The following is a 23,285-nucleotide window of genomic DNA, read 5'->3' as shown; positions in this document are numbered from 1 at the left end:
TCAGTACCGGTATATTCTTCTACGTTTCCTTCATTATATCTCTACGTTCTACGTTTCCTCCATTACGATCCTTTGCTTTCAGATGCTTGTTCAACATTACTAATAACTACCTACATTAAATGTTAGACTAAAGAGTAACTAATATAATAAGTAACTGGTATAGTTTATCCATGGTTAGACACTTGGACGTTGAACACATTATATTATAATGTATAAATGTAGTATCATGTAAAGTATTGTATCATTCTTGCACTCCATAGTGAATAAAATAGAGGTTGCAGGTCAGTTGATAAAATTAACTATAAGCTTATCTATTACTTGAATAGAGTATACTTATAGAATTATTCACACATATCAAATAAATAGAATTTAAGTCTGATGTTTTCAGTGATAATTCAAATAATACTGAAGTAAGTAGCTCACTTGCAGAAATAATACAGAGAAATTTGGGAAATATGAATGAGTCAACATCATCGTACTTTCAACTCTTTCAATTTATATGCAATAAATCATAAATAATAACAAAGCAGCTGACAAGATAAAATACTGGAAAAGTATGCAAGAACACATGCTTAAATTAGGAACAAGATTAGGAGGTATATCAATAGTTAAAATCTAATGAATGTAGCATGATTACAAATGAAATTTACATAGTTTGGCTTCAACGTTTAGAGATGACATTCCCAATGAGATTCTGATAATGTAGGATAAAATAAAGTCGGTACCATAGCCTAAATGAATTTTTTAATAAAATATCGAACCACTGAATTCACAAAATAAATTCAATTTTCAAATTATTAACATTGGTATATCTGATGCTTGTCTCCTCCATTTTACCACTCATAACAAAATTATGAATAATTAGTGTGAGATATACTTATGGGTACTGTGAATTAGATATTCAAACTAATAATGATAAGTAATCATCAAAATAACATGAGATATTGGCCTAGTAATGCTTACTTTAAATCATATAACGAGTTCATAATGTCACTAATAAAAGTATCTAATTTTAGCGTTCAATCATAAATACAAAATATTCATAAGCTTACACTTACTTCCCTTCTCACTTATTCAATTTTTTTCAATATTTATACTCAAACAGTGCATTTCAACAGATGTGTACGGTATGTTTTCACATTTAAATACAATATTGATGTATCCGATTTCATTACGCATTGGATAATTTGTGGGTTTGAATGTTCTTTCAGATATCGGAAATTACTGAAGAGTAAGTTCCACTGGAATTAGTTTTTATCCTCAACTTATCAAATAACTGCCCAACACTTTTTTGACCATATAAGATACATAGTGATCTTTACTTTTCAGTTTTTGAAGTTTAAAATAGTAATCTAGTGAGATTGTACAATTAAATTTCATACAACTATGGTAACTATAGCGAATTTATAATATTTTTTCACTTTGAACTGAAATGAAGATCACATAAATCTACTATTTCTGTTGGATATGAGTATATGTGAATGAAAATTTGAATGCTATCACCTGTTACAAGATATGGACACAACCTTAATATTAGATACCAATACTGTAACGTTCTCAATAATTGAAACTCCAATTTCCAATTACAAACTTAGGCTATTTCCATACATTTCCAGCTGTCCCATTTTTATTTTGTGAAAAGTCGTTTAAACATGATATAGAATACATTCTTCACTTTTAATCATTGTAATGGAACGATCTTCAGAAGTATTATTTCTTTAATGAAAACTAGAACACAGTGACTATGCAGTCAGCATATTCAAACTTATTTCACTAAAACATTTGTGTATTTTTAGTAATTTTGCCAATTTAAATTCAATATACCCTTTTGAGGCTCCATCACACATAAGAGTCTATCAATTTTCACCTCAATTTCCACAGAATAGAAAGGCAATCTTACTGCAAAGTTGAAAAATGCAAACTAAAAATTTTATTATCCTATCTAAATTTGAAATTGTTTGTTTTATTTTGATTTGTAATTCCGAGATTAATGATTTGATGCAGAAATTAATATGGACATACCTACTTAATATTTGGACGATTTAGACAAATAGAGAAATAGAAGTTTTGGGCAATAGCCTGCTTTTTTTCTGACTATTGTATTGTTTGCTTTATCCAGTAAACATGGAGGACTTAATTGTAGTAAGTATGCAAATTCTTTCTAGTTATAAATTGAAAACATATAATTTAGAATCAAAATACAAGTTTGTTAAAATAATGACATAACGTTATTATTGAGGAAACATGTTTCATGCTGGTGTTGCACATTTTCAAGCCGAAACCATAAACATAATTATATTCTATGAGTATTACAAAAGGAGCTATACTCGAAAGTATTCTCAGAGAGAAACTTTTGTGGAGATTACTTTATGGTAGCGATTAAGACTCACAACATACTGGTTCATAATCAATGTACTCATTGTATATTCCTTTTTATAATCTGGATCAATATTGTCACTGAACTATTTAACAATTTTTACAATAAGTTATTGTAAAACTAAGTTTCACAACTATAACCACCCTCATACTGGTTTACATCAACCGAGATCAATTTTAATCCGGGATCAGCGCTATGTCAATAATGTAAGTATGATCAACTGGTTCAGGACAGGATGTTTGTTAGTGCAACCCAGCATCAATAAATCATCGATAGTCAGTTATGGACGAATAAACTTTCGGAAGTCAAACACTGTTGATTTCATTTGTGATCATATAATTTGTGATATCAAGAATTATTCTGATCATGAAACGGTTCAAGATCAAACAGATCTTGCTGCAATCAATAAAAAAACAATCGATAGTGTTTTTGAAGAAAAGCCTTCAACTCAGTGACAATCAAATGACCGCAATGTAAAGTTCAGGAAAGCATAATAAAGTATTGAATCAAGGCTAGAGCATTGACATCCTTGACTCTGACACACTTTTAATAATAATCAGATTTCACGATGAAGTGGACGATAGTTTAGAACGATTTCGTGGCAATGTTGAGCACTGGTAGACTATCCTTCTTGGAAATGTACCATCTTGATGCTGGTAAGTATGAGGAGGGATTGGCACTGGCACCATACGGTAATTGTGCAGATCCCCGCTGCTTCCACTCAGAATCCTGGGATGCTTAGCAAGTGGGTGTTGACAGAGATGAGTCGGAATGTTCATAGGAGCAGGAGCCCTAGAGAGACCCTTCTTATCCACTCTGCAATCAGGGACATCTGTTATAGCTGAAAAGCCATCAGTAATGATGAATGTGTTGGCTAGTTGATTTGTGACTGGACAATGGTTGAGGAGAGCTTTTCTGTGAAACGTGGCTGTTGGTGGTGGGGGTGGAAGTACATACTCTGGTGGATGTCCCCCAACTGAACTCGAACTGGATGAGTTCCACGATTCTAATGGGCCCACCGCTACTCTCTTCATGATTTTTGCATCGGGTTTCACATCATTCACAGGTTTTTCCTCGATCACTGAAGCGTTGTCAGTAGGTAAATGAATACTGTGATCAGCGTTTGACCAAGTGTAAGTGGAGGGTGAAGATGATATAGACGACATTGTATCACTAACATTTACGGAGCTTTCTAAGCAGGATGTGTTTTCAATTTGTTTGCAATCAATGTCCGACTGAGTGGATTTTGAGTTGTGTGTGTTTTCATCTACAGGCTTGTCTTCTGGTTGAGATTCTCCGTTGCGAGTTGTGGTCACATCATTTTGTGCAAGGAGGGTTCTCGGCATGCGTCGCTTGTATGGCTCCCATTCAGAGCCGGTCGACCGTTGTCAGTGTGTCACAATCACATCGGGTGCTGATTTGGTTGAATCGACACTGTAGGGTCGAGCAACTGGTTGTGTCGCCCCACTCCCCCCGCCACCCGCTGCGGCATACTTATCCATCTGAATGACTGCTTCGGCCCGAAACCTCTGGCTGTTGGCTTTCTGTTGAGCTGGAACAGGTGGCGCTGATGGCACTTGTTGACTCTGTCTATGGTTTCGTCCATAGCCGAAAGTTGTGAACGAACCGGCATCTGGAGTTGACCTGCAATTCAAACCATTTTTTTCACAACACATCCCAAATGCCATTAGATTCACTAGAAGTTTCTCTGTTATCTGATGTTTATCATGCATGAAAACAAGTTGATAAATAACTGTTTTTGAACATCCAAAATATAAAATTATATTAAATATTTATATTATATTAAGTTATATTATATTAGATTATATTATATTAAATTAGATGCTAGTAGCATATGACGATGAGTTTTTCGAATTTCGTCTGCCAATCATAGGTAGGCTATCCAACAGGTCAAAATTTACATAACTTCTTTATTATAGTCATCAATTATTAACACTTAAAAATTGTAATAAAATATTATAAAGATGAATGTTCTAATGGGAGAATAATTTATTTTAGAAATAAATATTGTATTACTATTATATATTACTGTAAACTAGGTATCTCTTACAGGTTATACTGTCACCCAGGTAATAGTTATGGAAGAATGATTATACGTTTTTAATTATTCTATCTTAGAGTATTTACTATTGCAAGAGATTGCTACAGTTAAGTCTTGAGAGTACCACATTATTTTCTTGAGTACACACGAAAATTCTGTGTGCATCACGGGACTAAAGTACTTCTCTCGCTTGTGGAAATTTTTGCTCTCGGTTACGCTAACGACAAAAACTCTCCTCCAAGGAAAAAAGTCGCACCTGAATCCCCTTGATGGAGAAATAGGTAATGGGGATTGTAACTGACCTGGAATCATGTATGGAGGTGACTTGCTGCTGGTCGGTTGCGGTGGAACTGTGCTGGTGCTGGCATCTGGCGGCGAGTGGTGGAGGCGGTGGAGTTCGACTTCCAGCTGAAAAGTAAATAAATTATTATAATTCTTCAAAAAAGTTTCTAGCTTGTAGATTTTTAAAACAAAACTTCAAAAATTGCAATGTTTGGAATCCGGAGTATGAGAATGTTTGAGGCAATGAATAAGATAATAATTTTCAGAGGAATAGAATAGATTGTTTCTTTAAATCTGGAGTAGGCTATATTGAAATGAACAAGAAACCAATTTTCAGTGAATTCATAAATTAATTTCTTCTTGAAATCAGATTAGATACAAATTTATGATGGAGACTCACTTGACGTGTTTGGAGTGTAACCAGAGTTATGGAAAAGACTTTCTCTGGTTTGGCATTCACTATCGCGCATCTCTGGTAAGTGTAAGTGGAGATCGTCCGGCAGTAGAAGTTGATCAACATCATCAATGTCGGCACTCGTTGAATCACCCCTATCTCCATAGCCCTGAAAAACATCAAGGTTTCAGAGAATGTAGAGCAAGTTTACCTCAACAATAAAAATGAAGGATTAAAAGAATTTTAAAAAAATCTAATAATAATTATAATAAGAAGCCACAATTTTAAGCTATATTGATTATTGAAGTTTTTTTGTGTACGTGGAGGGAAAATATTGCGTGATGAACTAAAGGACTCTTCTTATTACGAGGGAATTGAAAAACATTGTGCCCGTACAAAATGTTGCACTCCAGTCCTTACCATAAATAAGTAGGCTACCTACCGTATTTATTCTTTTGAAAGGTTCACAATAGGTTGCATTCGTGGTCTAGAAAAGATAGATAACAAGGTGGCTAAGCACAATTTTGAAGATAACTATTTTATTTAGAACGTTTCTTGAAGTGAACAATTTAAAAATTGAATTAGACGATTCGGGCTGCGTTATCACTGCATACTACGGATATCTATCGAATGTAATTATACGTTACCGATCGTACGAACTGAGCGCTCATTTATCAGTCCTTCATTTAGACCTTTATCATCTTGGTAAACCCATGAAAATGAACTTAACTTGCTAATAACAATTAATAATTATTATTTGTTCACAATCCTCCTGTTGAACCCAATATGCCAGTTGTTGTGGAGCATTTAAATTAAACTCTCATGACAAAGATGCTTCAAGCATATCTGCTGTAGATTTACAATTAAGGACTGATACCCATGTTAATATTGTTGAAAGAGGGCCTGATAATATTATGATTTCTAATTCTGTTTCTCACAATTTCTCATTGGTAACCAGGTATAATGATTATAGCAATGACAAGCTTAATTGTTTTTTCTTGAATATACAAGGCCTATGTAATAAATTCGACTACTTGTCTCTTATTTGTACTAAATACAATATAAAAGTTCTTACTATAGCTGAGCATTGGATTAATAGTACTGATGTGGATTTTACATATCTGCCTGGTTTTAAAACTGCCTCTGTTTTTTGTAGAACAAACCGAGCACGGGGTGGGTCAGCGATTTTTGTTCATGATCAACTGGAATTCAGGGCTCTTGATCATATTAGAGACATGTCAATCGAAATGGTATGCGAAGTTTCAGCAATTGAACTTGTCAGGGATAAAATAATAATTTTGTCAGTTTATAGACCCTACAATAGAAGTATAAGTTTTTTTAATGAATTCTTAACGTGTTTTTATAATGTATTAAGTGCTGTTTTTAAAAATGGTTACAGTTTGATCATATGTGGAGATTTTAATGTAAATATTTTAGGTCATGATTGCTTTAAAAATGATTTATTGAATTTGTTTGAGAGTTTTGGTTTGACTGTTACTATTAATGATATTACTAGACCTGGTCTTGATGGAGTTTCAAATGGATCATGTATTGATAATATTTTGACAGATATTCATAATAGTCTATGGTCAACTGAAATCATTCACTCTCTCTTTTCTGATCATGAAGGAATTCTGTTTAGACTCAACTTCATAAATAAGGATGTAAAAAGTACTGTAAATAACACTAAGTTTAGATTAATTAATAATGTTAATGTAGGAATTTTTCTAAGTTTTCTGAAATCCATAAATTGGTTGGAGGTGTACTCCGTAACAAATTATAATGATAGGTACAATAAATTTTTTGAAATATTCATGAGAGCTGTGAATGGTTCATTCCAATGGAAAACTTGTAAACCCAATAATTTCAAGCAAAAAAATGAATGGTATGATAGTAGGCTAAGAGCGTTGAAGGCTAAATGTGATGGGCTGTATCATTTATATAAAACCTTAAAAACACCTGAGTTACTCTCCTGCTATAAAGAAACAAAAAAGTCATATAGGATTGAAATAAAAAAGACAAGAATTTCCTATCACAATAAAATTATAAGTAGCTCTGTTAATAAAAGTAAGGCTTTATGGAGAATTGTAAATAGTCTAACAAATAAGAAATGTAGTAATAGATCTTCAGTTGATGATGTAAGCTCGGAAGACTTTAATAATTTCTTTGTAGATTATATTACGCAGCTAAGCAATAATATTCCTGTCAGTATTGAAAGTACAGCTTATTATTACAGTAAGTTGGAAAAACCAGGAGTAATTTTTTCTTTCAAGCCAGTAACTGTTGAAAAAGTTTTTCATACAATTTTAAATCTAAGCAACAGTAAGTGTATGGATATTTATGGTCTAAATGCTTCAATTTTGAAGATAGCTGCTGATAAAATAAGTGAGGTTCTGGCTTTTTTATTTAATGAATGCATTATTGCTGGTTGTATCTATCCTGAAAAGTTGAAAAATGTAAAAGTTTTGCCCATACATAAGAAGGGTTCCAGAAAGGAGAAAAGTAATTTCAGGCCAATTGCAATAGTACCTGTTTTCTCTAAAGTGTTTGAGACGTTGATTCATGAACAGATGTCATATTTCTTTGAGACCAACAATTTATTTTCTCATAAGCAATTTGGTTTCAGGGCGGGTAGAAGCACAAATGATCCTATTGTTAATGTTGTAAGTGGGGTTATTAGCAACATGGAGGCAGGTGATTCTGTAGGTCTAAGGTCATACGATTTTTCAAGAGCGTTTGACACTATTCAACACGATATTTTGGTGGATAAACTAATTTTCTATGGCTTTACACCAGGTGCAGTCAAACTTATATTATCATATTTGAGTGACAGGAATCAGTTTGTCTTTAAAGATGGGGTTCTGTCAAATGGCAGATTATTGGAGTTTGGCGTTCCTCAGGGCTCTATATTGGGCCCCATTCTCTTCAATATTTATATAAATGATTTACCAATTAATATTGATAGGAACTGTCTGGACGGTTACCTATTTGCTGATGACTTAGGTTTGAAAATAAATTGTCCATCCAAAGATGATCTTGAAAGAGAACGGAATCACAGTTATTGTATTCTAAAGGACTGGTGTGCAGCTAATAATCTGTCTCTTAATAAGGATAAAACCTCTGATATAATTTTTAATTTTAGAAAGGAGAAGGACACGACGCCTATCAAGTTTCTTGGTGTTATGGTTGATTCTTGTCTATCATGGGAGGCACACATTGATTTCTTGTCTAGTAAACTTGCTGAAGGCCTTTATATGCTTCGTAGACTATCTGTAACGGTTGATAGGCCTGTGCTGATGAACATATATTACGCACACATACAAAGTCTCCTATCTTACGGAATAATGCTTTGGGCTAATAGTGTAAGAGCTAATTCAGTCTTTGTCCTTCAAAAAAAAGCTATTAGGATCATTTGTAATTTGCCTCTCAATGCTCATTGTAAACCGCATTTTATTGAACTAGGCTTACTGACATTGCCATCACTGTATGTTTTTAATATTCTTTGTTATGTACAAAAAAATTTGGAAAAATATGACTCAAATAATAATCACCATAACTTAAATACACGAAATAGACATAGACTTAGAATTCCTCAATACAGCCATACCAAATCGCAGAGAAACTGGCATTTCATATCAATAAAGCTATACAACTCCACACCTGACAAGTTTAAGTTACTCACATATGCACAATTTAAAAATAAAATAAAATATGTGTTGATTAATGAATGTTTGTATACTGTGAATGATTTCTTTTTGATTAACTGGGTGCAGTTTCTGTAGTAATAGTGATTTATGAATTTATGTATTAAATTTTTATGTATGAATTTTGATTTCAAAATGTAATCTGACAAAGTCAATGTATTTCTTGTGAATATTGAATGACCAATAAATTCTATTCTATTCTATTCTATTCTATTAGGCGAACAGAATTAAATCAAGCTAAGGTAGCATTCATTATAATGTCTGACATTCCAACTTTCTGCTGATCTATTGCCGTTTGAACTGCTATACTGAGCATACGGTTTCAAGTGTAGTAATTGATTTTATAATTTTGACTAGTCCTTGGGCCATATGAATAAAGTTGAGCATTTGCGTATACTTCTAAAATGTCTATGAATAAACGTGAGCAAAACCTTTTGCTCATGCTCATCAAAAAAATAGTTCCAGCATTTGCCTCTACTCAAAATTGTATGAATAAACTGGAGCATTTGCTCAACTTTTGAAGCAAATGCTTCAAAAAAGGTGAGTCTAGTCTAGAGCAGCTTTTCACCATTTACTCATAGTAAAATGGCTCAACTAATTCGTGTGAGGAAGAGGAAACTATACCAGATACGATCACAACCAATAGTTGAGAACTATAAAACTCTTTTTAGATTCAACCATGATATATATCACCATTATTCCTACAAAAGAATAAATACAAAAGATACATATCGGATATACTTATATGTAGATAGCCATCACAGAATAGGAAATAGTCATGAAGACGAGAGTGTAGACGATTATAGGAAGGCTATCTATTGAGATTATAAAGATTATGCTGAAGATTATTATAGAGATGACATTTTTTCACGCTATTATTTCAAAATTCAGAACTCAACTAACCTACAACTCAATTCATAGATAGAGAACAGAGCAGACGACCAAACACAAGCGGTGTCTATCTTGCATATTATTTAGCGCTTACGTGAGCTATAAAAAAAGTAAGGCCACAAAGGCGAATCAGCTGATAAAAAATCTTCAAAATACGTGAGCATTTGCTCCAGAGTTCAGGAGCATAATGTCAGAGTATAAGGTAAAGCTTATTCATATAAAAATGAGCAAATGCTCATTTGCTCATGCTTCTACCTAATGTTCATGAGCAAAACCTTATGGTCTATGCTCATGCTCATGAGCATATGCTCAGTTTTTATTCATATGGCCCCTTATTTCTGCTTCAACCAAGTTGATAAGTAGCATAAGTGTTTGTTACCTTGAATATGGCAGCATTGGCTTCGTCCCTGGCCAAACTTGAAGAACAGTTGGACTGTTGCTTGACCACAATTGGCAAGAGATCTCCGGCTGAAACGGGTACATAGCAGTCACCTCGTGCGGCTGTTGCCTTTACACTTTGAGGTGACACTGTATTTCGCAACCGTGGCGGCGATACTGATCTGAAAAATATAGTAGATGATACATTATCAAATATAGGCGTAATAAATATGCTAAATAAAATAGCTTTTTCTCTTTAGCTTCAAGTTAGTTTTAGTTTTGACGTTTTCATGTATGTTTTGAAAATAAATTATTGATTGATTGAAAATTTGTTGGCTCAGAATCCTCTATTTTGGTGTTTTCCGGGTGGTGCTTCAAACTCTATTGAGGGAGCCTATGTTATGAACAAAAAGGACTATAAGAGTGATGGTTGGATGGCTGAAGAGTCAATGAGGAATAGTTGTTGATCTCACTTTATTAGTTACCGTATTTCACTCCATGTTCACATCCTGGACAATCTTTACTTTGCTTAGTAAGGAGGTAGAGGTCGAGATAGAAGTAGCTCAATGTAACACAAGAACATTTTGTGTTATGAGCGCCAGCATGGTATAAGGTAAGCCGCTAGCTCAACCTTCTCACCATATGCGCGACCATAATTCAATAAGTACAGAGTGACACAGAATAACGGGAACTTTTAAAAACGCCATAAAACATTAGTGGGAAGGGCAAAAATGATTTTATTCAAACTAATGTAAAGTTCAAGACTTGCCATTTGAGAAGTATTAATAACATCTATCACTTTTTGACAATTACTTCTTTAAGATGGATTCCTCCTGAACGAATATACACTATTGAAATCTGTGTTGAGATTCTTGAACGATTGCTGCAAAATTTCAGCTGGGATATTGTTAATTTCATGAATTGTCTGTTATGATTCAACCACAGTTATTGGTCAAGTTATGAAAACGTTTGATTTGATATAGCTCCACTAACAGAAAATCGTTAAAAGTTCCCGTTATTCTGTGTCACCCTGTATTTGAGTTACTTGAAGGTAAATCTATCTCAACCTCAATCTCTCTCACTACCTCCACCTCCACGGAGAAGTGGCAGAGAGGACCTAGAGTTCTAACTCCGTCCTTAATAAAGGCAATCATTCAATTCAATTCCACCTCCCTGAAGAACATAATATTCTATTAATATGACAATGATATCCACTTCAACAATAACTACAAGAAATCGGCATATGTTGAAAGAAGAGACTCATCATTCAACCTTGTTTTAGCAAGGTGTCAAAATTCGGATGGTCAATACTATGTTTAGTCTGAATGAACGTCATTTTAAAGCTAGATTTATTTTATTGTAAATGCCGTATATGTGAGTGAGAGTTCATATCTTATTATTTCGCGTCATTATACTGATGTTTCCAATAATGTGACGAATTCCTAATAATTGAGTTAAAAAACAGAATACAAAACTAATTTTATTACTTGTTTTTTATATATTTTATCATATTATTGGAGTGACAGAATTACTCGCAAGATCCGTATTCCCTAAATAGGATAATTTCTGAACTATTTATCAAATGAAGTATGGAAAATTCACATGATAATAAAAGCAACAATAAACTTTTTCAATATTTTGGAACGAGCAGCTGGGATCTAGAAAATCTATTTTAATGAAATATAATCCGAATCTCGTCTAGCACTGCTTGCTTTGTTCAGATTTTCTGTTGACTTATTTATAAATTTCCTATTTAGCACTTCAGTTTCTAAGCATTCCTGTAGAAATCCAAGAGATTGTTTTAATTAAAACTATTCATTTTAGCTTGTTTTACATGTACCACCCAGTTAACGTATTCTTTCAAAAGGAGAACAACGTGAAAATATGTGGCTGCCAACATTTGACCCCAAAAAGAATGAAAATAAATTACCTGATATTTGCAGGGCTCTCTGAATTAGCACTGTTGGAAAGGACTGTAGCCAGCGGCGTGATAACTGCTCCTGCTGGTGTTTTTCTACCCAGTTGCTCTAGGTGACTCTCTCTTGATTCTCTCAATTGAGCCTAGTCCATCATAGAGAAATAATTTTTCAGATTTTCACATAACTTGAGAAAAATATAGTAGTATACCTATTATTCAGAATACTTTAAAAAATTGTTATATTTTTAATTTGTGTATTATGTCATTACTGTTATTTAAGACTAAGTAATAATGATTACCGTCTATTGGCCAACATGGCTTTTTGACCATGATTTTTTTTCAAACGAATACACTGATAATTTGCAATAGTATGAAAAATCATGACGAATATGAGGTGGTAACCACCTCATAAGGTGGTAAACCCAAAAGTATATTCAAAGTACAGTGTTGAGAGATGAAGGATGGATAATTTGAAATAGCAGTTACACATTCATTTTTAAACATAGCATTAATTTTTCTTCTTTCAGTGTGTACCTCCAACTTTGAACTGAAAATATGAATATGAAAATATGAAATGCTATTCCGCACATTAATCAGTTGTTGATACGTTGATTCAACTTTGGGCTCAATGTTTGTTAGCGTAAGGTAAAATGCACTTACTTCGGAATTAATTTCTTCTTTTTGCTAATCTCTTTTTATTATATACAAGGAGACAAGAACGTAATGAATTATCGATCATGGTCAGTAAAATTGACCCAATCATGAGGATTGATTGATTGGTTGGTTCATTTATTCACTGTACTAGCATGTATATATTGGAGTTACATAGATTATTCACAGAATTAAACAATAACATCAAAATTATCTGTAAACCTGTGATGGAATGTGACATAAAGTTTCGCGAAAATTACACAACTTTTAGGTTTGAATTAGACGATTACTTAATCATACCAACTGATAACCTTTCTCAAATATTACAGAATTCTAATACTTTTCACTTTCTTTGTATATCAGTTCTTTGTATATCGTATTCAGTTCTTATCAGTCAGTCGATGGGATCGGATCGTTTGCTGAAGCTCCTGCTTAAACGAGACTAGACCGGTTGAATCCGCTTTCGGAAATAATTGTGTCGACCTAACAATAGCCAATAGCTCCAATCTATAACCTCAATTTATTATTTTCAGTTCTGTTTCTCACAAATTTATTCATAGTGGGTGATGATTGCGGAAAATGCGGGAGAGAAATGTTAGTGAAAGACATTATAAAGTGTAGCGAATGCTCGGTCAACATTCATGCTCAATGTGTTTCGGGCGACGTCAAAAATAAAGTGAACACGCGTAAAAATATGAAGTGCGATTCATGTATGAAACTTCCTAACTCGGCTAACAGTGTCTGTGTACCCACTAGTAACAGTGAAAAGTCAGTGCTTGAGGCAATTGCTTCTTTTCGCGAGGAGTTTAACGAGCGCAGTGACTCGTCAGAACTCGCTCTTAAAAAAATGCAAGAGGACATTGCAAGTGTTGTCAAATACTTAGGATCACTCAAGTCACAGTTCGAGGGTGTGAGAAAAGAGTGTGAGCAAAATACTTTGCAAGTAAAATACCTTAGAACTGAAAACGAACGTTTAAATACTCAACTTAATTTGTTAAAGTGTGAGGTGTCAGACCTACAACAGCAAACCAGGAAAAATAACATTATTATTGCTGGTGTGCCGAGATCGCGAGGTGAGAATATTTTTCAAATACTTGGGGAACTTGCTAGACTCTCACTGAGAATAACAACGCTATTTACTTTGAGGCGAGGCGTCAAGTGAAGAGCGGCAAACTGGCGGCTGCATGGGTCGCCGACGGACGAGTGCTGGTCAAGCGGACGCCGACCACGAACCCACAACGAGTAAAGCATGTGGAGTTCTTTCAACAATTATTGGACAAAAATCAGCAACAATTGATGGCTGCCGATACCGAGTCACACCCCGCTGCTCCCGATGCGACAAGTGATGATGTAGCGGCTACACCAAACACGAAGGCGATGGCTTCAGGATCAGGCTCTTAAGTATCGAAATCGATCAAACTGTGAGTTTTTAATAATTATCTTCACCCACTGTGCATAGGAGACTGATAATAATAATAAAATACAAGTAGGCCTATATACATTTGATATTAATACTTCTTCAATAGTATTAATAATTCCCAAGTATTTGGAACCGTTTAAATTTAGTCAATAGGTACAATGCTATTCATACTTGTTTTATATAGTAATCGCCGGGTATTTGAGCGATGGGACTGCTAGTTTTAATTTAAATAGCATACGGTAATCATCAGATTTTGAATCTGAGTTACACTGAGAATATTCTTCTTTTTTACATATTACTGATATTGGTGGGTATTATTTTTATAATTGTGGTATTGAATGATAATACAAAATCAATAATACTAGATTTTATTTTGATTCATGAATATAGTTGATTAAGGACAAGTTGAATTATTATTTGAGTTTAAGAACGTTAAATAACTTCAAGTTGAAGACTTTTTTGTTTTAATTTAGAAGCATACTAACAGAGGTAACTTAATTCTTATTTTATTTATGTCATATATTATATCATGAAATGTTTTTCCGAAACCCTCAATTAGTTTAATGAAGTGGAAATCCAAGAAAGATTCATTGCATACTCGTTTTTAATATTCATTAATCAGTTTTAAATGATATTCAGATTTGGTTGTTGAAATGATTATTAACATGTATATTTTATTTTATCTTGTTCATTTACAATTTTGAAGGAGAGATCAAAGTGAAACATATTGCAAAAATGTTTCAGTCTTTCAAATTGTTCTACTCAAGTAGGCGACCATACAAACTTTAGTTGTGAGCGAATAATTTAATCTATGAAAACAACTTGAATTGGCTATCACTATCTGAAAGTATGATATCTTATTGCTTAGATCTATAAAAAAAACTTCAAATTGGAAAATACCCACATTTATTTTTTTTTTCAGTGTATATTGTTTTGCTTCTAACTTAGTAAATTCTTGTCTTGAAACTTGATACATCAATAGCGCACCTCTTGATAGATCTCATACTTTTTTCCTTTCTTTTTTTTCTTTCTTAATCAAGGAGAGAACTTGTCTTTGCATTGATACTCTTTCCTTTCAATCTAAAGTCGAACTTACAAATTAATGAAAACTTTTTAATCATCAACAAAGCTATAGGCCTCTTATAATTCTATTTATATTTTTTAGCAGCTTTCCGAAAGCGGATACATTCGAATTGATTTTTATGATTGAACAGAATCTAATTTTTGATTACCAGTTAGTAGAGTGCTTATACTGTGAAGATACAGGTAGTTTTTATCAGGCTAGCCAGGAAGATAAGATAGATAATACTCAATCGTTCAAAATTATCCACCAGAATATCCGGAGCTATAATCGCAATTTCGACGAATTCTTAGTATTGATTGAAGATCTCAAAGTAAAATTCAACTGCATTATTCTAACTGAAGCATGGCTTAATTACGATACTGATTTAATACACATCGATGGTTTCAATGTGTTTAGATCATTCAATAGTATCAATAATAATGATGGTATTGTTATCTACATTGATAGTGCCCTGTCTGTTTCGTGTACTGAGCTGTGTCTGGGAGGGGTTGCCACCTGCCTGAATCTTGTTTTCGACTGGTTTGGTCTGCCTTGCAATCTCCTAGCTATTTATCGCAGTCCAAATTCTAATCAGTTGCTGTTCACAAATGCCTTGAATGATTTTTGTGGCAAGAACTTTGATAACGCTGGCCTTTCGGCAGTGATTGGCGATATTAACTGTGACATACTTAATCCAACCCCAAATATGCAATTAGATGGCTACATGGAGGTGATGTATGCAAACGGCTTAATTTCATGTATTGATAAAGTAACCCGGCCTGATAGTAATACTTGTATTGATCATATTTTTGCAAAAATACCCAACAGAACAAAATTATCATCTTTTATCTTAAAATCCGAAATAACCGATCACTATCCTATCTGCTTAAACATAATTCATAATACCGGTAGTAGTAATTGTAATAATAATAATAATAACAATAACAATAACAATAGTAATCAATTTCATTCAAAAGTATGTTGGAGCAGAGTTAAACATTGTTTGCAATTTCAGTGCTGGGATGAAGTTTTAAATACAAATGATGTTGACAAAGCTACAGATTCATTTCTCAGTATCTTGAGAACAACTTTAGAGTCTAATTCAAGCAGTACCCCGATAACTTTAAAGAATAAAAAGATAAAACCATGGATTACGTCAGGATTAGTAATATCTATTAGAATGCGCGATAAACTTAGCAAAAAAGTTCGGGCCCACCCTTTTAATCTCGATCTAAAACAAAGATATATTAGGTATAGGAACTCGCTCCACTCTTTAATAAAAAATGCTAAAAATAACTTTTATAAAAAGAAGATAGATTCCGCAGCTGGCGATCCAAGAAAATTCTGGAAAATCGTCAATGAGATTTCAGGGCGTCCAGTTGGCAAGGAGGTATTTCCAGTCGGGGCTTTTGGGCACAAAACTTGTGATTCGGCTGCCACAGCGCTCGAAACTTTAAGCGATTCTTTTAAAAACGAATATTTCTCTTCTGTGGGAAAACAACTGACGGAGGCTCTGAACCCAGTAGGACCTGCCGAGGTGGATGATGCTGATCATGCTACTCAGTCTGTATTCAACCTACAGCCGATCAGTCCAGAAGAACTTTATGGTGTTATAAACAGTATTAGGGGAAACTCATCACCCGGGTTAGATAGTATACCTACTAAAATGATTAAAAATAACTTTAATGAATTACAACAACCCTTAATGCACATCATAAACCTGAGTACCAATACAGGAAAATTTCCAACATCATTAAAAACAGCAAAAATTATCCCTATCTACAAAGCAGGACCAAAGTCCTGTTAATAATAAGCAATTATAGGCCAATCTCTCTTCTTACAGTTGTTAGTAAAATAATAGAAAAATGTGTTAAAGTTCAGCTCACAAGATACCTTGTTAGGGAAAATATTATTGCAGACGAACAATATGGATTCATTACCAACAAAAGCACCTCAGATGCTTTGTTTGACCTAACCAAAGAGATAGCTACAAAATTAGGAAATAAGAAGAAGGTTTTGATTACATTTTTAGATATAGCAAAAGCTTTTGATGCGATTGATAGGACAAAGCTTTACAAAAAACTAGAAACAATAGGAGTGAGAAATAGAGAATTGAAGTGGTTCACTAGTTATCTAGGGAACCGCTCACAAATTGTCTCAATCAATGGATCTCTTAGCAAACTATTACCAATAGAGTACGGAGTAGTCCAGGGCAGTACATTGGGCCCTCTATTGTTCTTGATTTATATTAATAACATAAGAAAATTGAAAATTAAAGGGAAACTGTTCTTGTTTGCGGATGATACGGCTGTGGTATCTGAGGGCTGCACGTGGGGTGAGGCATACAAGCACGCATCCCATGACCTTGCCAAAATTAGAAATTGGTTTGACCATAACTCTCTTACAGTTAATATTGAAAAAACCAAACATCTTCCATTTATTGGTCGACAAGATATTGACTGTGATCGCTATGTGTTAAGGATGCAAATCTGTGACGATCCTCAGTTGGAGGCCTGCGGCTGTGGCATAATTGAACGGGTTGCTCATTATAAATATTTAGGAGTCATCCTGGATAGTAAATTAAGCTGGGTTCCTCATGTACAAGGGCTGAAGAACCGTTTGAGAAAATTAATCTATGCCTTCTCACGGCTGGGCCAAGTGCTTACTGTGGATCGCTGCAGGACAGTGTACTTTGCGTATGTGCAGTCTTTGCTGCATAATGGCATTCTGGCGTGGGGAGGTGCGTCATTGGCGGTCTTGGAGCCTCTGTCGGTCGCCCAGAGGTTGATAATTAAAACCATATTACAAAAAAACCAGCGTTTTCCCACCAATCTACTATTCAATATATTTCCAGTAATGAATGTTAGGCAGATTTTCATAAAAACTTTAGTAATTTACATTTTCAATAATAAGGACACTTTTTTCAGAGAGATTCAACACAGTCATCTAACCAGAAACCAATCAATGTCACGTTTATTTAATCCTACTATTAGTATCAGTTTGCAAAGGCACAATTCATTTTACATTTCGCAATGGCTGTATAGAAACCTTCCTCCAGAAATAGTTGAGGCTGAGGCGGGCCGAGTCACTGTAGTGTTAAAGCACAGAATTTCTGAATGGTTAATGTATGTTGGATGGCAGGATGCAGAGAATTTAATCAAATCACCTTATGTTTGAAATTCAAATTTTAATCTGTTTTTCTTACCAAATACATTTTGCTAAAAGCGATTCCGGCTGTTCTGGTGTGATGAAAATAATAATTATTAATAAATTATAAAAATAGGTATTATTACAAGCCGATTGTCTAATTTTCTTCCAATGGATCTATCTTTTCTTCCTTCTCAAATTCAAATTGATTTTTTTTATATAATTAATCCTAAAAATATATTAAATATAATCTATTTTTATTTCATTTACCGTATGTATCTTATACTTATAGACCAATATTTTTTATTGAACACAACTAATCTTAAGAACTGTTCCCACACACGGACGTATAGTCTATGTGGGTTCTAATATTCATTTTATAATTGTAATTGTGTTGTTAAAATTGTATGATACGTGAATAAAAAATAAATTGAATTGAATTGAATTGAATATTCAGTTATCATTTTGTTACTATATTGATTTATTCATTGTTCAATTTCAATTACGAGATAAATTACATACCTGTATTATACGGTGATCCCGCACTAATTTTCTGAAACAGTTGAATAAGAAGGTACAGCACATTCCTGTCAAAATCAGGAAGAATATTGTGAGGATGATTATCATGTGATCTGTCAAAGCACCAGTCTTTGTCTGCAAAAAAATGGAATAAATATTAATTCAACGATAAACTCTTGGGCTGTTTGCACAGTGCTAGTTTGAACGGAATCTTAGTTTAGACTGGATCAGATCTATGATAAGTTTTATTTGTTATAATATAGTTTATTTTGAGAATGATCTACCTGTTGATTCAATTCAGTATAAGCTTTCACTGTGCAAATGGCCCTTTGCCACTCCAAAAAAATAATTACAAAAGCTCTAATCATAAATGGATATTTTTCTTATTTTTCATACGATCTCACGCCAAACATACGATCAAAATCTCGTCACTCGTCAGACGTCAAATTTGGTACAGAGGTTAACCTAAGGTTTAGAAAGTTTATGATGAGAGGAATTCAATACTTCGTCATAGATATGCTCAAAATTGGCATTTTTATCTTATAGATACTCTCATATTTTTGGTGTTTTGAGTAAGTTTTTGGGAACAGCAAAACTTGAAAGTGTAAACTCGATACACATATTCAGCTTAGGTAATGACGGTGCTAAATCAGAGGGTTTTTTCCTCCAGTTTTTCATTGAGTTTCCAAAGCGTTTGTCAACAATTCTCAAGTGAATTCATACTTGAGAGGTTTAGATATGAATGTTTTGTAAGCTCTATATATCATTCCTCTCTCAAACTTCAAGGAACTAGACTGGAATACAATAATTATCATATCTTAATCAAGTCTCTAATTTGAAAATTATTACTGAATATTATTTATTCATTCTGAAGAAAAATTATATTTTTGCCCTCTGCGCTACATAATTAAAATCAACTGGTGATTTAATCAAGACTGGAAGACTCTTTCGACTTTTTGAAGGGAGGAAACAAGCTGAAATGAAAAATTCAGGCTAGCGAAGCGAGTCTACTAGTTTCATTTCTGAAAGATTCAGTCAGGTGCCCAGACAGATAAGGCAAGCGAAGTGAGCCTGCAGGCTAATAACCAATAGTTGCGAAGAGCACAAACATTTTTTGTCAAACTAGATTCTCAGTTACGCTTTGTCTGATTATTTTAATTCGTTGATAATTCATTATTATAATTCGTTCAAGTAATTGCGAAGATATTCCTAGCACAGAATATGCAAAATCGTAATTTTTATTTGAAGTAAAATAGTAATTGTAGAAGAATGTTCATACCAAACAGTCATCCTCGTCCCACTTGAACCTGCAATTAATTCTGCCATTGCACTTCAAGTCACTCATGATGCAAGTGGCGTCCTCACAATCATACTCTCCTTCCCTACATGCTGCAAGCAACACATTTTCAATGAAAAATATTTCATGATCATAGAAGGAATAATAGATTCAAATAATTCAACCGTATTCAACTCATTAAATTCTTCACTACCTACTAGAAAGAAAGTCATATTTGTTACATTTCGTCGACTGATCTACAAATCTATAATTTGAATAGAATTAATAGTCGATAGTAGAATATTTGAAGTGTGAAATGGATATAGTAATGTGTGAATCTTCTTCTATCTAGTAATGTGTTAATTTGACAATACTATATTCATTCATTCCATTTAATTTAACTTTTTCATTTCAATTGAAACTTCATACATCTTGAAGTACGGCAACCACTTTACACATATAGATTCATCAGGATATCAACAGTTTAAATAAACATATAAATCTTAGTAGGTACCCTTTTAAATTAGTGACAGAATAATTTAAAAGGGTACTGAGATTCATATTTTATTCATATTAAAAGTAGCCTAAAAGAAAAAAGATAATATCAACAGTAAATATGTGTATAATATTATTAACTGCTTGAAGATACGTATCTATAAGTAGTAAAAGGAAATCAGGTCTAAATAGGAAATGAGGAAATCAGGAAAATAGAGGATTATTAGTGAAATTATGATCTGAAAATTTTCTTTTTATACATTTGTTTTTCCCTTTACTTACATGTTTCTCCTTTATCCTTGTCCTTGAGTCTGAATGCAGTGAATAGTGCTTCGAATGAAGAATTCACTGCTTTGGCTTCAGCCATGAAGCGAAGATGGAGGACATTGCCAGGACTTTGTACTAACTCTGCGATGGATCCACTAAGACGAGCAAATTTCAAACCAATCACAAATCTTAACAATATTTCCTCACGAGAAAAAAAATTGAAATGCAGAAAAGTTTGGGATGAAATTAATAATGGTCCAGGTAGTGCCTCTTTCATGAAAATTTGAGTATTGTGAATTGGGTAGCTGATATTATTTATTATGAGTACACACTAGATAAACATTGAATGGTGAATATTGATCGAGGTAAAACTTGTCTATGGTGTGCATACAGAGTGGATGAAATGTCCGAGAACGGCTTAATATCTCATACACAAATGCAGTTTGACGGTGGGTGTGATTGGGGATCCTACTCAAATTGAAAATACTACTACTTTACTATGACTTCAAAAACCTGGTCCGCCATCTTGGAACCGCCATTTTGAATGTAAATAGGAAGGTTGTCATGCATGATTAGCAGGATACATGATTTCGATACGGAATTTCAAGACAAAATGAATGGCGGAAACCGCACATTGATATCTGAAACCGTTTCGAAGATATTTATTTCATTTCAGATTTGCATGGTATTAATTAATAATGTGAGTATCTTCAATACGGTTTGAGATATCAATGTGCGGTTTCCGCCATTCATTTTGTCTTGAAATTCCGTATCAAAATCATGTATCCTGCTAATCATGCATGACAACCTTCCTATTTACATTCAAAATGGCGGTTTCAAGATGGCGGACCAGGTTTTTGAAGTCATAGTAAAGTAGTATTTTCAATTTGAGTAGGATCCCCAATCACACCCACCGTCAAACCACCTTCGAAATATTCAAAGTTTGATAGGCTTTCTGACTATTTCAGCAAAATAAAATTGATGCTTATTCACATGCAAAGATTCGCTGGCTCCTATGATTGCTTTACGCCAGTATGCATGTGTAAAGCGATGCTTGCGTACATGAGGTTAAGCAATATTTGTAAGCCAGTATCACAACACATTTTCGGGAACTTGAAATCAGTATAAAAGAAGATGTTGTGCAAATTTCAAATGTGCAATAAATTACCAAAAGTTGTATAATCTAGAAGGCAGGTCGGTTTTCTCAGAGAATATGTCTATGAAATTTGAGTCACAATCATTCGGCCTTTCCAGCGAGAACGTGGAAAAATGAAGTTGTATCTGAAACATTCAAACAGAAATGCATCTTATCAAGATTTTTACTAATTCAATAACTGGAGATCAACACTATCAATGCATGAAAATTGAAGATGAATTGATGACTGAATTTTTTCAAAAAGAATGCTTACATTTATGAATACAATACTTGGAATGTGGAATAAATAATTTTGTATATGTATGAATGTATAATGTAAACCTCACACGTAATGATTTTGTATGTTGCAAAATAATGAAAATTGAATTATCTGATCAGACCAAGGATTAAATAATATGAACTTGAATAATATATATTGTTTTATTCCTTCCTGTGGTCGCTTAACAGAACTGCAACCAATTTACTAAAATTTACTAATTGGAGTTGAAATCAATAATCCAATCACCTTGTTTTATTCCTTCTACGCTCGCGCAACATCAATAAGACTCCTTGAATCAGTTGTAGGATTTATCAAGGAATACAAATAAATTAATCGTAAAATGGATGCGGTAGAAACGGATCTACAGAATTCAAGGCGTAAGTAGGCTACACGCTTAACACCTGTTGAACAAGGATACAGTGTTCTGAGAGAGTGCGTAAGTGAGAGAGAGAAAGACCAGAGACACTTTCACAACGTACATTTGTATGCTCATACTGTGCACATGAATTATTGTATTGTGATGCTATATTACTGTTGTAATTGGTGACGTTGTTGCTTCAACACTGTGCCTGTGTTATATAAATTATCAATCAATTTGTTGAATGAGGAATGATATTGTGGATTTTTTCCATTATTGAAAAACCACAGTTTTATTTCTGTCACATCCACGTTTATTAGACCTTTACACAGGACTGCATTCACTACTGCTCGAGATATGTTGGTTTCAACACGAAACTGCAGTTCTATTTAAAAGTGTAATAAATGTGGATGTGACAAGAATAAAACTGTTTTTATCCAATTGCCAACAAATTATTCGATTTGACTCATAGCGAAGTAATTAGTCGAACGGTCCACTAAAAATCACTACAATTTCAAAGTCCAGTAAATTTAATTGAGTGCTGTAAAGAATATTGTTGGATTAGATTTCGTTATTTATGCTGGCTAATTCATGACTATGCTGACAATGTATTTATGCACTAATACATGTGTAGAGTAAGAAAGAAGAAACAATGATTTTTGATACGA

General features: G+C 33.7%; 1 protein-coding gene across 3 annotated transcripts in view; it reads right to left on the bottom strand.

Moving 5' to 3' along the window:
* Positions 1–475: 475 nt before the first annotated feature.
* Positions 476–23,285, bottom strand: part of LOC111051558 (neuropilin and tolloid-like protein 2) — a 98,149-nt gene continuing 75,339 nt past the window's right edge. For all 3 annotated transcript variants that reach the window (XM_022338090.2, XM_022338091.2, XM_039443031.1), the window contains 9 exons: positions 22,013–22,125; positions 20,860–20,999; positions 20,086–20,195; positions 18,810–18,941; positions 12,019–12,149; positions 10,090–10,270; positions 5,122–5,284; positions 4,742–4,847; positions 476–4,021 (listed from right to left, as the gene is read on the bottom strand). In XM_022338090.2, coding sequence (XP_022193782.1) covers positions 3,766–4,021; positions 4,742–4,847; positions 5,122–5,284; positions 10,090–10,270; positions 12,019–12,149; positions 18,810–18,941; positions 20,086–20,195; positions 20,860–20,999; positions 22,013–22,125 — 1,332 coding nt within the window. In that variant the 3' untranslated portion in view covers positions 476–3,765. The remainder of the gene's footprint in view (positions 4,022–4,741; positions 4,848–5,121; positions 5,285–10,089; positions 10,271–12,018; positions 12,150–18,809; positions 18,942–20,085; positions 20,196–20,859; positions 21,000–22,012; positions 22,126–23,285) is intronic.

This window comes from Nilaparvata lugens, chromosome X (assembly GCF_014356525.2).
Source record: "Nilaparvata lugens isolate BPH chromosome X, ASM1435652v1, whole genome shotgun sequence".
In the NCBI taxonomy this organism is placed as follows: domain Eukaryota; kingdom Metazoa; phylum Arthropoda; class Insecta; order Hemiptera; family Delphacidae; genus Nilaparvata; species Nilaparvata lugens.
This window is presented reverse-complemented; position numbering and strand designations above follow the sequence as displayed.